General features: G+C 49.7%; 1 protein-coding gene and 1 long non-coding RNA gene across 3 annotated transcripts in view; one reads left to right on the top strand and one right to left on the bottom strand.

Moving 5' to 3' along the window:
- The window catches only part of WNT7A (Wnt family member 7A), a 60657-nt gene that overhangs the window by 1805 nt on the left and 41667 nt on the right, over positions 1-17185 (top strand). For both annotated transcript variants that reach the window (XM_059161858.1, XM_059161859.1), the window contains exon 2: positions 3415-3641. In XM_059161858.1, coding sequence (XP_059017841.1) covers positions 3415-3641 — 227 coding nt within the window. The remainder of the gene's footprint in view (positions 1-3414; positions 3642-17185) is intronic.
- LOC131824268 (uncharacterized) lies at positions 178-16983 on the bottom strand. The gene is made up of 3 exons (XR_009350812.1): positions 16874-16983; positions 11597-11727; positions 178-491 (listed from the first exon to the last, which is right to left on the bottom strand). It is a non-coding gene; the product is annotated as an uncharacterized LOC131824268 (long non-coding RNA).

Below are 17185 nucleotides of genomic sequence, written 5' to 3' on the forward strand. Positions count from 1 at the left end.
GATTGGCGCTGGCCGCGTGAGGCTTTATCTTCTTTTTAATTAGAATCGGGGCGGAGGGACCAGGGAAGGGAGAGAGAAAGGGAAAACAACAGAAAATAACCTCCCCTGGCTGCCCCGCCCGCAGGACCTCCCGCCGACTCGCAGAGACCTCGTTGGCCCGGCGCGGGGGGCGGGGGGGGGGGGGCTGCCCTGGAGGGAGGGAGCTACGAAGGACGCTAGCTAGCCTTCAGCCCGGCAGTCGCCCTTTGTGGCGGGGAGAGATCCAAGTCAGGAAAAGGAATTGCAGGGTGAATTTGGCCCTGGGCCCTGCTGCTCCCTAAGCCTCCCGTTATCCATCTGTAAAATGGGCATGGGGGGTAAAGTCCCAAGGTCCTCAAGAAGCCTTCGGCTCCCCAGATGTGCCTAGTTCCTCCCTGCCAAGGGCTGATGGCAGGGCATCTGTGGTATTCTTACTTAATGTGGCTCCTTCCAGCGACTCACGCACTGTCCCCCTGTAATAAACAAATCCCATAATAACAAAACACAAAGCAGCACATTAATTGAGTACATACTAAGTGCCTGGCACCTTTTGAACACTTTTTGTGTTTTAACACATTTAATGTTCACAGCAACACTGTGAAATGAGGATTAAAAATCAATATCCTCCTTTTAGAGATGGAAAAGCTGAAGTACAGAGAGGGGATGCAACTTGCCCAAGGCCGCACAGCTAGAAGGCCAAGGGAGCTTCGATGGCACTCTAGGCCCGAACTTTTAGCTGCTAGACAACTGTTCCTATGAATTTTTTACTCTAATACATCATTATACTCTGTTGGGGTGGGAGTTCCCTGGCCGTCAGCTAGGGCTTGACAGGTTCTCGCTGACTTGTGGCCCAAACATCTCTGCTTGATGATCTTTCCATGCTGCCTCTTCCTCAAACATTTCAAACATTCTAGCTCTGGCCGTGTTGGACTCTCTTTCAGTGGCTGAAATGAATGAATGAGAGCTCTAGCAAGGCTTCTATTTCAGATCGGTGACCTCCAGATCTCAATCTCTGTGAGCCTCAATTTTCAGATATGTGAAAGGGTGAATCCTGCCCACCAGGCTGTTTAGAAAGGTCACATGTATCTCGTGTTTGCAGCAACACTTACGCTCCTGCCTTGGCATGGTAGGGATGCTGCAAAGGTTCACTGATGCATTCAGGGCATATTTGGGCAGGCACACCTGCTGTGTCATGGGTACTTACCTTGAGCGATATTTTAGAAACTCCATAGTTCACCCATTCATCATCCATTCATTCAGAAGCCATTTAGTGAACCGACAGACATCATCCCTACCTCAAAGAGCTCATAGTCCAATGAGAAGGACAAGTGATAAACAAAGTGGGCACACAGAACCAACCATGGCAGAAGACCATAAGTAATCCAGAGAATGACATAAACAAAACAGAGACTGTGATGCCAAGTTATGAGGGGTGAGAGGGTGAGGCAGATTCCTGTAGCTGGGGTGGTCAAAGAAGGTATCCCTTGAAGCCAAGCCTGGGAAGCTCAGGGAGAAGAGAGAGATTCCAGGGAAGGCAACAAGTAAGGACAAAGGGCAGGAGGCAGGAAGAGGGCCAGTGTAAGGCAGGATTGAGGGAAATAGGGTAGGGACCAGTCAGTAATGTGCTTGGAGAGGAGTGGGGGTCACCTCTTCTCCTGCACTCTGGGTACACAGATCCTCGCTTTAAGAAATTCCAATTCCAGAACAACTTCCTGTAGCTGAGTCCCAGGATGGAAAGTGTGAGGCACTTTGCCCAGGGCTGGCTGTGACCTTCAATAAATGAAAGCTCTCTCTTATTATTATGTCCAGAATAAGGCATCAGAGGTGAGGTCTTCTCTTTAAAAGCTCCAGACATGTGGACCATCTTTGTGCAAAGGAAGGGCTACCTGCATCATCAGGGTCGTCACTGGAGCTTGTCTGGGGTTATCTTGATATTAGGAAATGGCCCTACCCCCCGCCAGATACCCCGGAGTCACACTGACGCCTGTCTTTCCCTCATACCCTTCCCCATTCCTCTGCTCAGCTCCACCCTTCAGTCAGCCCATCAGGAAGTTTGGTCAGCTCCATCTGCTGCCACCCCAGCTACTGCCTAGGCCAAGCCACCACCCCTCTTCCCTGTCTCTTCTCCAAGCTCCTGCTCTGGCACCCCACATCCCCACATTCCTCTCCCCTGTGGGGCTGGAGGGATGGGACCCCGTCAGTTTCCTGCATATAGCCTTTCAGTGCTCCCTGATACACCTGAGAAAATTCTAGCCCTTTCTACCAGATTATGTCTTCAGACTCTCTCTGTCCCTGAGCCCTACACCAGATTCTGTGGCATCTTTCTGCTTGCTGCCCCTGCCATCCCCTACCAAGAAATGGACATTTGCTCTTCCCTCTGCCCAGATTACTCTGCCCCAGACCTTCCTATGACTGGTTCTTGGCCATTCAGGCCGTGCTGCACTGCACCTCCCCAGGAAGGCCATCCTTGACCACCCCAGCTAAATTGTCCCCTCTCTCTTCCCTCCCAAGCCCACCCTCCTCATTTACGGCCTCCTGGTTTACTCTCCTCATAGTGCCTACCATGGTCTGAAATGGTCTGTTTTATTCATTTATGAAATGGGTGTGGTCTCCCTCCAGAACTCCTGGAGGGTAGGCCCCTGCCTCTCTCCCAGCATAGTGCTTGGCACCTGCGAAATAACCAATATCTACCTGCACAGAAGGTGAATAAAGAAGACAAGAACTGTATGAAGAGTCATAGGCATCCTTTAGGACTGATCATGCCTGGAGTGGGGTACACATGCTCCATGGGCACACAGAAAGAAAACACCAGACCTCCCATTCACAATTATTTTTGAAGATATAGATCATACATACTGGAGAGTAAATATAACATGTAAAAGCAGTTGCAGTTTTTTTTTTTAACGTGTCCCCACAACCTTTCAGGGCCCCCGCTGCAGGAAACGTGATTATCGTCCCCTTGCTTGCCTTTGCAGTTTGATCACACAGACATGATTCCTAAACAATAATGGGTTTTAGTTTGCATGATTTTAAATTTCATCTCAGTTGAACCCTACCATAAATCCGAAGGCAACTTGCTTTGTGCACAATGTCATATTTGCAGTATATGTCGTCTTTTTTGTGTGTATAGTAAAAGGAAATCAGGCCTCACTCATATTGACTATACATTCTAGGCAAGTACCGATATGGGTTGCAAAATGAGTAATTGTGGGTTTGGGGTGCAGTATCAAAAAGTTGGGAGACCCCTGCTGGGAGCAACGGGGTAGGGGGGTAGTATGATCTGTATGTGTGTGGGAGGAGTGGGGACAACAGCCTCAGATACCCCGGGAGGGTGTGGAGGGCATGCCCCCACCTTGCTGGCCTAACACTCCTTTTCTCTGTGTCCCCTTGCTCCAGTGGCTTCTCCTCGGTGGTAGCTCTGGGCGCGAGCATCATCTGTAACAAGATCCCGGGCCTAGCTCCCAGACAGCGGGCAATCTGCCAGAGCCGACCCGACGCCATCATCGTCATAGGAGAAGGCTCACAAATGGGTCTCGACGAGTGTCAGTTTCAGTTCCGCAATGGCCGCTGGAACTGCTCAGCACTAGGGGAGCGCACCGTCTTCGGGAAGGAGCTCAAAGTGGGTATGTGCTCACCCAGACAACTTATGGAAGGTCTGAGAGGCTGTGGGAGACCAGAATAGCCTCAGGATCCCTCTACGAACCTCTCACCTGCCCCATGCTGCAATGCTCCCAAGCATGGGATCTGCAGGTGTCATGACTTGAATCAGGTCTCCTGGGGAGGGTCGGCTCTCTAATTCAACTCCAGACCACTCCAACCACCTATGGCAAAGTTGAAAACCAGCAACCAGTGGCCTAAAGGCTAGTCAGCTGAAAAAGCACTGATGTTTCTTAAATTGAAGTCCAATTTTTAAAAAAATAACTTTTCTACCTCAAAGTATGAATTTCTGGCTTTTTTTTTAAAACGTGGAAGATCTATTGATAACTTATGTATGTGCCTACACAATTATTAGGGGATCAGGCTGACAATGAAGATTCCTTTAAATGGAACCCCTGCCACAGTCCTCACCACTCCCTATTACACACAGTCCACTTTCATGACTCACCAGGCTACTGTGGACATTTGAATTTACAAACCCTGTTCTGTGGGAATTGTGTGTTGCTCAGGCATGCATACATGGGACGTGCGTCTATGTGTGTACACACACACAGATACATGCACCGAGACATGGGTCAGGTCACACTTTTGGTTTTCAAAGCAGTTATGAAGAAAACCTGGTGGAAAGGAGGTTGGTCATTGAGAGGCCTCCATATTTTGTGGAAAAGGCCATGTTTTGTATTCTGCTTGTGTGTGTCTGGACTATGGGGCTGGGAAGTCCACAGGCTTGCTGCCAAGCTGTGAACTTCCCTGGAAATAAGTCTGCTTCAGGTCTCTTTGAGCTGCAGTGGTTCACTGGGCCTACTGGATGGCGCTAAAGGCACCCCCAAGTTCTCTCTCTCCCTCATCAGTAAATTCAGTGGATATTGAAGTGATTCACCCTAAATCCAGCCATTTCTCTGTGTCCTTACTTCCTCCCTTCCGGTCACACAGCTGGCGCCTCTGGGCTCCCCAGCACCGCAACCCTCCCCACCCCCCCAGCCCCCCCACCCCATCCCTTGGCATCCCACTGCCCCCTGGCTATTCTGGAGACCTTCCTGCAGGCAGGGTCCTCCTTTGTAAATGAAAATGAAGTCATGTCATTTTCCCTACTTAAAACTCTATGGAGTCTTCCTCTCATTTGAAAGCACTGCTGACCTCTGCCCCCTTCTGCTCCCATCTTCCCCCCCCGCCCCCCCGCCCCGCCCCGGCACACCACACTGTCCAGCCCTGGGTCCCCAGCACCACACATTCCTTCTGCCTCAGATCCTTTCTCACAGCCAGCACCCCAGAACGCCCCTCATTCTCTGTGCAGACCTCTCTGTCACGGCCTCTGGGCCTCCCTTGATCACTGGGGTCTAAAGTCCTTCACACCACGAAGCTTCAGCTCATCGGCACTGTGACTCGTTCCTCACCCCTTGGGAATGCCAGCTCCATGAGAGCTGGGCTCCCCGCCGCACTCATCACTGGGTGTTTCCTTCCTCCTTCTTGGTCCTCTCAGTCCTGAGTGGGTCTTGTTTGGTCACCGTCTTCTGTAGGCACCTGCTTATCCACTCCTGAGGGGGACAGACCCCAGCTTCACGGTGAGGTTGGCAGGGAGCACTGTGGCCTCCTCTTTTAGAACTTCTCTTTACACCGTGTGCCCTTTCCAACATCTTCGTGGTTAGAATTTTGCCTTGTCCCACCTGCCCTTCCTTCTCCCTCTTCCAGCCTCAGGGCTGACTTTTCAGGTAGAGAACGGGGCCCAGAGAGGGGGGGGGTTGCCCTGGCTCACACCAGGAGGTGGCATCCACACTGGGAGTCCAGTTTAGGTCCCTGAAATCCCTGTCTGAGGAGCCTTCTGTGGGCACCCATGATTTTTCTGCGTTCTCTTGCTCACATTCCCCAGTCCCCTGTCCCTGGGACCCAGGCCTGGGCTCTGGCCTTATTTTAAACTTGTGTGTTGCTGACATATGAGATGTTCCAGACAAGGAAACAGGCTCAGAAGGGACTTATCCAAGGTCATTGAAAGTTAGTGACAGGGTGTCCCGGGACTAGGATGATGGCACCCCGGAAGAACCCGCAGTCTTGGAAGAACCAGCCCATAGCCTGGCATTATCACCATGCATTTGGGGGATACAAGGAGGGTTATGGTGCCAGGAGCCCTGCTGTCCAGCAGCCCTTCCAGCTGACAAGAGTTGTAGAATTGAAGACGTCCATTGCACGTTGAGTGGCCTCAGGGAACCAAGGCAAAGAGAGGAGCCTAAGAAAACCCAGGGCGTAGCAGTGGTAGGGGCGACAGGTCCACAGGCCTGGAAGTGACTGGGAGTCAGGTCCAAGAGGCATGTGGCATCAGTCTGACCAGTTTGAACTCAAACTAGGTGGTGGGAGCCATTGCAGAATTGGAGCAAAGGCGTAGCTTCCAAAGTAAGGTCATTCTGTATGAAATAGCCTCTATTCAATGATTTTTGACCTGCAAAAATGGCAACATCACATGATCCAGCTTAATAGTCAGTCATTCTGGAAGGCTCATTGAAGAGTCGCTATAAAATTCATTCGTTTGTTTAACTCATACGTTCACCAAATATTTACTGAGTGCCCACCATGGCTGGAGGCTGCTGTTCCAGCCTGTTTGGTCAAGGAAGGCCTCTGGATTCATGAGGGAGGTGAGCCATGGGCATGTCTGGGGAAGGGCATGCTGGGCAAAGAGGATAGATGGGCAAAGGCCCCGAGCCAGGAACATATTTGGCTGTTTGAGGACCAGTGAGAGGGCTGGTATAACTGGAGTACAGTGATCAGGGGGAAGAAGAAGTCTCAGAGGTCAGAGAAGCAGCCAGGAGCTGGACAGTGTGACATCTGTCAGACCAAGTCAGAGATTTGGGTTTTCCTCCAGTGAATGGAGAGCAAGGGAATGACAGGATCTGACTTTGGATCTAGTAGCCTTGCTCTAGCAGCTGGGAATAGAATGAACTATGGAGGGGTCAGGGTGGGAGTTAGGAGTCTGGTCCAGTTTTCCTGGCAAGAGGTGACACTGTGCCGTGAGTGAAGTTCTGCTTTGGTAGTGATGCTGAGGATGGGGGTAGGATTGATGACCTGAAGGCCAGTTAGGAAGGAGTTACCCTGGCCTGGAACCTGAAAGGTGGTAGCGGTGGAGCAGAGGACGAGGAGGCCCACATAAGACCCCCAGGTGTCTGAGAAGTCACTTCTCCTCTGAGCCTTGGTTTCCTCATATGTAAACATACCCTGCTTGAGGACACCTCAGATTTTGGCTCCTGGGCTCTTCCTCAGTGCCTTCGGGGCTCTTGCCCTCATGGGATTGCCTCTTCCTGGCAATGACCAGCCAACAAGCCTGCCTTTTGGTGAGGCATCAAGAGTAAGGTCTTTGACTTTGGGAAGAGGTCTGGCCATCAAGGCCTCACTCTGGATGGCCCGAAACATGGCCTCCCCCTGCCACCCCACAGTTCTACTTACACCTCATTGGCCAGAATTCAGTCACATAACCACGTCTAGCTGCAAGGGAAGCTGGGAAGTGTAGTCTTTTATTCAGAGTAGCTCTGAGACCAGCTCAGGGTCTGTGACTGAGGAGGAAGAAGGGGAAAATTGACATGGGGGGGGGGGCGCTGCCCCTTGGCATAGTTATCCGTCTCATGCTGAGACGCGAAGCCTCACCTTCTACCACTTCCTCAGCCTCCACTCTGGTCTTTGGCTCTGTGTTTCATGGCTCTGTCTCCCCTCATGAATGTTCTAAATTTTACTGTCTGTATCTCAGGAGAAGGCCATGAGCATGTACCCAGCAAAGCCTTCTTGCATGCTAGAAACAGAAACCCAGTTCAAGCCCTCTCATCAGGCCAAGAGGGGAATTTATGTTTGCTTAAGTCATTGCAAAGTCAGGGATGGTGCTGATCCTTGAAATGGTTTCTACCAACCCCAGAGTGGCCTCTTGGGGCAGCCAGATGGCTCTGAATATGCCAGAACCACAACTTCCAGGTTCTAAATTTGTGTGTGTGTGTGTTTTTAAAAAAAGCATTAGCTTTTCTTTGGGGGCACCTACAGAAGTCCTAAGGTCCATCCCACCTGGATCAGCTAACAGGACTTGACTTTGGGTCATGTGTCCCATCACATGCCCAAGGGAAGCAGTGCTTTTGTTGGCCAGACCTGGGAGCCCCACCTAGACCACCTCTCAGGGGAGAGGGCCTGCTCATGAGTCCATTAGCCAGCTCAGGCTTCTGTAACAAAGAACCACAGACTGGGCAGCTTAGACAAAGATGCTCCTTTTCTCACAGTTCTGGAGGCCAGAAGTCCAAGAACAAGGTGTCAGCAGGTTCGATTTCTTCCGAAGTCTCTTTCCTTGGCCTGCAGATGGCCATCTTCTCCCAGTGTCACATGGTCTTTCCCCTGTGCATGCCCTTGATGTCTCTGTGTCCTAATCTCCTCTGTGACAAGTGAGCTAGAAAGTGGAGATGGCCTTTGATCTGGGCCTTAAAGAGTAAGAAGAGTTTCACCAGTAAATAGGGTCCCTGGCTGACATGGGGCGACAACATGGAAGTTGGATTGCTAAAAGGATCTTGAACACGGGTCTGCGGCCTCTGGAGGTAGGGGGGTTAGTAGTCTCAGATGAGATTGTGAGCCAGCTCTTCATGGGTCTTAAATGCCAAGGATTATTAAAATGCTGTATGCGGCCCCACATCAGCTTTATCGCCTACTACCTAGTGTGGCCCTTGACAGCTTGAGAAGGTATTCACTCCCTTCAGCCTTTTCCTTTTCTTTTTTTTTTAAATTTATTTATTTGAAAGACAGAGATCACAAGTAGGCAGAGAGGCAGACAGAGAGAGGGGGAAGCAGGCTCCCCGCTGAGCAGAGAGCCCGATGCAGGGCTCGATCCCAGGACCCTGGGACCATGACCTGAGCCAAGGCAAAGGCTTTAACCCACTGAAGCACCTAGGTGCCCCTTTTCATTTTCTTAAATAACACAATGAACCTCCCTCCTTGAATCTGCCACACAGCACAACAACTAGAACAAGAATGAGTAATTTACACGCCCTCCTCTGACCATCCCCTGTGTACCCCTGCCACTCCCTCCTGAGCCATGCTTTCTCCATCCTGAATCTTGGGTTTCCCATTCCTTGCTTGTTTTTGTCTGTTTTATCATATTGATATAGTTCCCAGAAAGAAATTATTTGGTTTTAGTTGTATTTAATCTTATAATGAAAAGACATCATCACTCTATATCCGATCTTTTGGATTTACTTTTATCCCTAAATAGCAATAAAACCCATCCACGGTGTTCCTTCAGCTGTTGTGGATCCCTTTTGGCTGCAGTAGTAGACTCTGACCTATGCTTCCATGCTTTTGGTGGTGGGTCATCTGGACCACCTCTAAGCATTGACTTGTCACATTGCCACCATGGGCCCCTTTGTGCATGTTTCCTGGTGCTAGTGTATGCACGTTTCCCTTGGGTGTATACAGAGGAATGGAATGGATGGTCACAAGGTATGAACAGCAACCTGATTTCCACAGTGACTGTGCCAAGTGCCACTCCTGCTAGCCTGCGGTGTTGATCCACAGCTTCTCCAACACTTGGCATTATCCAAGACTTCATTTTTGCCCAGGGAACAGTGGGAAACACTGCTGTCTTGATTTGCATTGCCCTGAGAAGTAATTCGGGTGAACCCTCTTCCTGTATTTATTAGCTATACACATTTTACTCTTCTGTGAGTTTCCTGTTCATGCTTTTTGCCCATTTTCCCATCCACTTGTGTGTTCTTTCCTCGGGCTTGGCCATCATGATTGTAATATTGAGTCATAGCATAGGGGAGGAAGGCTGGATTGGGCAGCACCCCAGGAGTGATGGCTCATGTGGGGCTTCACTCTCCTTTCTTTTGTCTTTTCGTTGAGGATCCATGGGGCCAGGCCCTGTGACAGCCCTGCCTCATGCATAGCCTCATCTGTCCCCATGAAAGGAGGTCTGTCTACCTCCATCTTGGGCTCTGAGCAAGCTGGAGGCTGACCAAAGTCACATGGCTGTTTTGTGGCAGAGCTGAGATGGATAGTTAATTCCCTTATTCTGGAAGATTCTTCTATTTTTGTGAGCCTGCTTGACTTCAGATTCTCCAAGCAGACAAGTTTTTGAGAACCTCATCTTGTGGCTGGGCCATGTGACAGACAGCCAAGTGAGCACTGGCATCAAAGTCATATGGCTGGGTTTCCATCCCAACCCCACCCCAGGACTCTGAGAGAGTACCTCACTTTCCTACCTCAGTCTTCCCATCTGTAGAATGGAGGAGTTGCATGACCCACCTTGCCAGGTGCCAGCCTTGTGCAGGATTATAGACCCTGGCACCTGTAGATTAGAGCCATCAGAAAGCATCCCTTTGCCCCTCCCAAGAGACTCACATGATATCTTTATAGCACTTACCACTCTCAGAAGTGACATTGCTTACTTTTGCAAGGATATGTCCAATATCAGTCATCTCCCTGACCATGGGGGTGTCCATGGAACCCAGGCCTGTCAACCTTCTTCTCCTGGAGCACCCCCAGGGCCTGGCACACAGTAGGTGCTCAGGAAACTCATGAAGAGATGAACCACCCTGAAGCTGCTCTCTACCCTGTGTGCCAGCAGTAGCTCTGAGCCCCTGAGGACAAAGCCTGGGTTCTTCTTTCTCTTCTGCCTCCCAGGTCTGGGTTGTAGCTCCCTCATGGGAATCACTCTGTTCCCTCCATTGTGAGTAAATGCTTTTCATTCTGATCCCAATCCAAAACTGAACATGCATTCTTGGTCTGTTGGGCAGAATGGTAGGGTCTATCCCTTCCTTCCCCTCCTTCCTCCCTCCCTCCACCAGCTTCTCTGGAGAAACATAGGAGGTTGGTTGGATGATAAATTGGGGAGCTCAGAATGCTGTGCTCCCTGCTTGAGCTCAGCTACAATGGCCACCCACATATTAAAGGCTCTGAAAAGTCTTACAGACAGGAGAGCAGTTTGAACAGGCTTCCCCTGGAGGGTCCATTCATTTCTAACCTTGGACTAATAGACCATCTGGTGGAGCTGCTCTTCAGAGGCCCCAACACACCCACTCTGGGGATTCTCACAGACTGACCAGTCTCACAGACTGACCAGGCTCCTAATATGGGTTTGGACCTAACCAGGAATTGACCTAGGTGTATTCACTCACCAAGTCCTCTGTCTTTCCCCAATGGCTAGCTTCTGACATTGGCATGTGCAGTGAAACCTATCCGAGTAAGCATTACCCCTGAAAGTCCCTTGAATTAGCCACAAAATTTCAGAATACCTGATTTTCTACCATAAAACATTCATATGAATGTATGATATATAGGTAGTAATGCCCACTATAGAAGAGTATGCATCTAAAATATAAGTATATACATTAGAGTTCTTTTGTTTCTTGATTCCACATATAAGTGAGAGCATATAATATTTGTCTTTCTCTGTCTGGCTTAGTTCACTGAGCATAATGTCCTCAAAGTCCGTCTGTGTCATCACAAATGGCAAGAGTTCCTTCTTTTTTTATGGTTGGATAATATCCCATTATCTATCTATCTATCTATCTATCTATCTCACTTTTTTTTTTATCCATTAATACACTTAAGATACAACATATCCATTGATGTTCACTTAAACTGTTTCCACTTCTTGGGTATTTTTAAATAATGGTACAGTGAACACAAGTGTGCAAGTATCTTTCCAAGAGAGCTATTTCATTTTTGGGGGGTATATATTTGGAAGTAGGATTGCTGGGTCACATGGTCATTCTGTTTTTAACTTTTTGAGGAAACTCCATACTCTCCTCCATAGTGGCTACGCAAATTTACATTCCCATGCATTTGGTATTTTCATTTCTTTTCCCCTAGGTGCTTTTGGTTGAATTCATATAATTTAAATTCTCCTGGGCTCACACACCACAAACGCTCCCTGCCCCACAGTTTGTCTACCTATTCATTCACTTACCTGTCCCGCAGATATTCTCTAGAATCTTCTGCATAGTAGACTGATGAATTGGCCACAGGCTCCTCCCTCAGGGTGCTCATTGTTTGGTGGGGACAGACAGTGAGGCCAGGGCTGGAAATGGGCTCTGGAATCTGATAAGAGAGGAGAGGGCACTGGGCAGAGGACCAGGTGGACTGTAGGTGGGCTGGTCTACAACTGAGGGAGGGAAAGCTGTCGCAGAGGAGAAGCAGTCAAGACAGGCTTGTAGGTGTGACCCAGCACGGAGCCAGTGTATCCAGAGGGACCCAGGTTCCCTGGACTCTAGGGTATACAGTACGGAGGGCAGAAAGAGTAGGACATGAATCAGTCTGGCAGGGCTTTGCCTGGGAGGGGAGCTGTTGGAAGAATTTCTTTCCCCTGTGTCAGGGGAGAGACAGGATGTGGGAAGATAATCACATTCTTAGCACATAGAGAAATTTGCAATGTCCCCAGCATCACTGTCAACAAAGAAATGGTGATTTCCCGATGTGTGCTCCTAGGGACGGCTGCATTCTTTTCCAGATACTCACAATCTCCTGTTTGGTACTCCCCTGCCAGAATTTTTCCAGGGATGGGCACCAGTGACCTAGGATTCAGGCCCCAGGAGGGGAATACCATCTTCCTGTGTCTGCAAACCAGGTGACTTGGAAGCATTTCTGGACTTCTGCTCCAGTGGCATTTGTCACCACTTCTCGAGACCAGTCACTTGAGCAGCTCTCCCTCTCTCCCTGGAGTGACCTGCTGGGCCTCAGATCCCTCCTCTGGGAATCTGCCTCTCACACAAATGGCTCCATCTTTTTTTGCCCATTTTGGGCAGTGAAAGAGACTAGAGTACATGTCTGGTGAGCTAATGGCTGCGTGGAGGGACAGATTCGAAGGCCTTTCCAGTGAAGGAAAGAGACAGAAGCAAGGGGCGGGCCAGCTCCACTTTCTCAGCGCCATTTCTTAACAATACGCCATCTTGCCCCAGCGAAAGACCTATTCTTTCCCTATTCTTGCTTAGAAGCAGTGAACAAAGGACTTTTTGTCTCGTTTGCATTTTTTTTGCAAGCCTCAGTTCATCCTGGGTTTTAGCCCTCCTGACGCTATTCTTTGAGATGAGCCTTTTGTTCTAATGTTCTCTTTCCAACTCTCATATGGTGGACAGGCAGACACACACACACACTCACATGCTTACACGCTTTTACATGCACTGTCATTCATTCAGCGACTGTGGACGCTTCTCAGAGAAACAATCCTGCTCTCCACAGCCTACTGGGAAGGGACAGAATTCAATTCAGCACAAAGTGAGGAAAGCGAAGGCCCTGGGCCACAGTCAGAGGGAGGGAGGATCAGGAAGTTTCCTCAGGGAGGGGACACTGCCGCTGCGTCCTGAAGAATTGGGTTAACCAAGCATGCATCTTGTGAAAGCTACTGTTTATTGATCTCTTACCTGGTGTGGACCGAGTCTGTCATGAGCTTTCGAGTCTGTCATGAGCTTTCGTTTTTTTCACCATCCAAACAACCTTAAAAGGTCCCCGTATTCCCAATTTACAAAGGAGGAAACGAAGGCCTTTGAGAGGCCAATTAACTCACTCAAGGTCCTGCCACTCGAATCCAGATTTATTGGCATCCAGAGCCCTGCTTCTAAGCCCTGGCTACATTTGCCCATCACCAGGCAGATGGGAAGAAGGGCATGTCCAGGCTGAGGGAACAGCACACACAAAGGCACGGAAGCAGGAGGGGCAGACGTTGACACTTTGCGGATTGTCAGAGGTGTGTGCCTCAGGGGGAGGAGAGACCCTTGGTTGGATCTGAGGCAGTTGGATCAAGCTGCACACGCCCCTCTCCAGTTTCCAGCTCTACTGACCTATTATCTTAACCAGCCTCAGCCCAGACAGGTACTCCCTACACCCCCGATTCTTCAGTTGTTCACCAAGAGGCTCTGTGCGTCCTCTGGCTGGAGACAGCCAGCTGTGTGGCATTCCAAGCCCAGAAGGGCTGAGAGCCGCCATGCTATGGGACTGGCAAAAGCAGCATTTTTCCATCTGTATATTTTCCAAATCATCATATATTTCAGCTCGTGTCACGGCAGATTGCTCACTCTCTGACCCACTGGCTTTAAATAGCAAATGAAAAAAAAAAAAAATACAATGCACTTTGTGGTTTCCAGTAAGATACCGTAAATACACCCAGATAATATTCCGGTGCAAGCCATTTACAGCGATTGCACAGGGCGGTGGAATGGAATCTTTTGGGCAGACTGGCTCATCAGTTTATTTCCTCTGTACCCGCTGGGATCATTATGGAGCTGAGCTGTGTGGAGGGCATTAGCCAGACTCCCCATTTTCCCTCAGTGTTAACACAGTGCTTTACTGAGCACCTTCTCTTTACCCAGAGGCTGCATTGACCCTTCACGGCAACTTGCCAGTGTCCTCCTGGTGGTTCCTATTTCACATATGGGCAAGCTGAGACTCAAGGAGGCAGAGTCCTTGCTCAGGGTCACCCAGCTGAATAAAAGTAGAGAGGAGGGATGGACAAGACCCATCTTATCCAAGCTTTGAGCTGAAGCCAGCCACTGGGGCTTCCGGATGGAAAACTGACCTGCATCGAGAGTTAAGGAGGATGGGGTGGAGGTGGGGGGAGAGTTAAGGAGGAATAGGGTGAAGGTGGAGACCCCATGCAGGAGCCAAGAGAGCCTGAGTCTAGTCCACCTGGTCTCACTGAGTCACTGCTGACCTTGGTTGAGACTCCTGGTCTCCATGAACCTATCATTCCAGGAGGAACCCATGGGCTTTCTCTCTGTGGCTCTAGGAGTCTATTTTCTGATTCTGGGAACATGGGGAGCCTCTGTGCAGGGCAGGATGGTGGACCTAGCTTCAGCTCCCCTGTGTTCCTGGTTTACCTGCTTCTGCCATTGGCTAGATCACGCCAGGGTCATCACATGGGCCTGGAGCCCTCTGATCCACAGAGAGCGCTGCATGACTGGCCCCTCCGAACAACCCCAGTTGCCCCCTGCTCCCAGCACTGCTCTGTTGTATGTTCGTCAGAGTTCTCAGCTGCCACTGAGTGATGTGATTTTGTTGTCTCTCTCCCTACGGAGATAAGGCTGTGTCTGAATCTCTCCTCTCAGTGTCCCTAAGCCCCAGTGCTAGTAGATGCTCAAGAAATATCTGTGGAGCGAAGGAACATGGCACATGGCTTGGTCAAGGAGATTTGATGGAGGTTCTTCCTCGGCTCATGGGTAGAAGGGACAGATGGATGGTCTAAGCAGAGAGTGGTAGGTCTGTTCTTGGAGGGCACGTGGTCAGCAATGGCCAAGCCCAGTGTGTGCTGCTCACTGGCTTTGTGCAGAAGACCCGGGAAAGAGCCGGGGCTGGGGTCAGTAGGACTGAGTGGGTATCATGGCCTTGGGACAGGAGAGTGGGTTGGACTCTGCAGCCCAGCCAACTGGGTTTAAATCCTTGCAGGCTGCATCACCTCTCTGGGCCTTAGATTCCCCATTTGTAAAATGATGACCATAATGGTCCACGCCTCATTGGATAGTTGCCAGGATCGAGTTGATCTATAATGAGTGCTTAGGGAAGAGCCTTGAAATTAGTAAGCATTTTTTTTTATTATTTTGCTATGGTTATTGTGAACTGTGCCATTGGGCATAGTTTCTGCAGCAATAAAACAGATATCCTAGACACACTCTTGCAGATGTCTCCTAAGACACAAACAAGGTGGCATTCAGGAAATTACCCAGCTGAAGGGGCTTCCTCAGGCAGATGAGACAGAGGCTGTGCTGCGAGTCCCAAGCATGGTCAGGGTCTAGAGTAGTCCCCTGGAATGGCTGGAGACAGCAGGTGACCTCCAAGTTTGCATCCTGGCTCTGCCTGAGTAAATCCCTTTTCGGAGTCTGTTTCCCCTTAATAAAATAAGGTGTTGTTATTCATCTGGGATGGGTGCAGGAGGCACAAATGGATAGGCTGTTATATAGCCTCTCACCTTGGGAGTGAGGTTTTAAGATTTTGGGATCCTTGGGGCACCTGGGTGACAGTCAGTTAAGTGTCTGCCTTTGGATCAGGTCATGATCCCAGAGTCCTGGAATCGAGCCCCACATCGGGCTCCCTGATCAGTGGGGAGTCTGCTTCTCCCTCTCCCTCTGCCCCCCCAACTCATTCTCATTCTCTCTCTCTAGTGCTCTCTCTCTCAAATAAATTTTTTTTTTAAATCTTGAAAAATAATTTAAGGGTCCTTTTCTACATTCTTCCTGCCATCAAAACCTGTTCTTAGCTTAGCAAGCCATCTGATTTCAATGGTCTTCTAAATTATTTGTTGATACGTTTTAACTGATAACAAATGGCATTTTGATAAGCATCCATGCCTTAAGCCAAAGAAATTTCTGTTACCCATGGACTTTCAGATGCTTCAAAAAGCCAGGAAGGGAGGCGGGACTGAGAAAGGACACGGGGCTGGAGTCCCGGTTCTGGCCAGTTTGTAGGTGTGGGGCCTCAGCGAATCACATCTACCTCCTCTCAGTCTCCGTCTCCTCCTCCGTAACACTGTGGGGAATGGTGTCTACCCGTGGGGCTTTTGGGAGATACCACATAGAGAGCCAAGTGTGGGTTTGGCCCATAGTAGGTGCTCAGTGCCCTTCTCCCCCCACCACAAAACTCCACAATCCCCCCACCCCAGCCTGTGGCTAATTCTGGTGCAGACGTTCTGGGGGAGTAGGCTGTCAGACCCTCTCTGAACTTCACCTAGGGTGGTTTTCCTAAGGACTAGGTGAACATAATTTTCTGAAGTGCCTAGGAGGGCGCCTGGCAAATAAGCCCTAAAAAACGGTCACGTGGTTGTTGGCCACTGTTTGGAGTCTTCATCCATCCATCTGTCCATCCATCCACCCACTCATGCACCCATTCATGCAACAGAATGTACCACTACCTACTATGTGTCATTCTTGGGACCCAATGGGGAATATGACAGAGTTCTTGCCTTCAAGGAAACTATACTCCAGTGGGACAGTGGGAGTGGGAATGGTGTATGAGGAACAAATGATCAACACATAAAGCTAAGATGGCAGGAAGGGCCATGGAGAAAACTAGATTAGGGGTGGAGAGAGTTTCTGTACCTCTATCCCAACGGTGTGCCTGTAAGTTCATCAGTTATCATCACTGTAACACTCACTAACATTTAAATACCAGCTATGTGCCAGGTGGTATATATTTCCTCCTACAGAAATAGGTAATACTTACAGACATGGACTTGGAGGGGCAGAGAGGTTAAGTGACTTACCCAAGGTCATCCAGCTTCTGGCAGGGTTACAGCTGGAATGCAGGCCTGCTCATTCATTCATCCCTCACATCTTGTGGTGGGAGCTGAAAAAAAAAAGGTGGAGGGGTAGTGAGCCAGACACTGTCCTTGTCCCCTTGAGAACCCAGAGCGTGGCTGAGCAGAGAGACAGACTAGGCCGGATCAGCCCCATGCACTTGCCTCTATGTGAGGCTGTCCTGACCTCCATGGCATCACGGAGCAAAATGGAGCTCGGAAGTAATAATAACAAAAACAACCATGATGTCTGGCATTTCCTGAACACTTGCTACATGC

This window comes from Mustela lutreola, chromosome 2 (genome assembly GCF_030435805.1).
Source record: "Mustela lutreola isolate mMusLut2 chromosome 2, mMusLut2.pri, whole genome shotgun sequence".
Lineage (NCBI taxonomy): Eukaryota > Metazoa > Chordata > Mammalia > Carnivora > Mustelidae > Mustela > Mustela lutreola.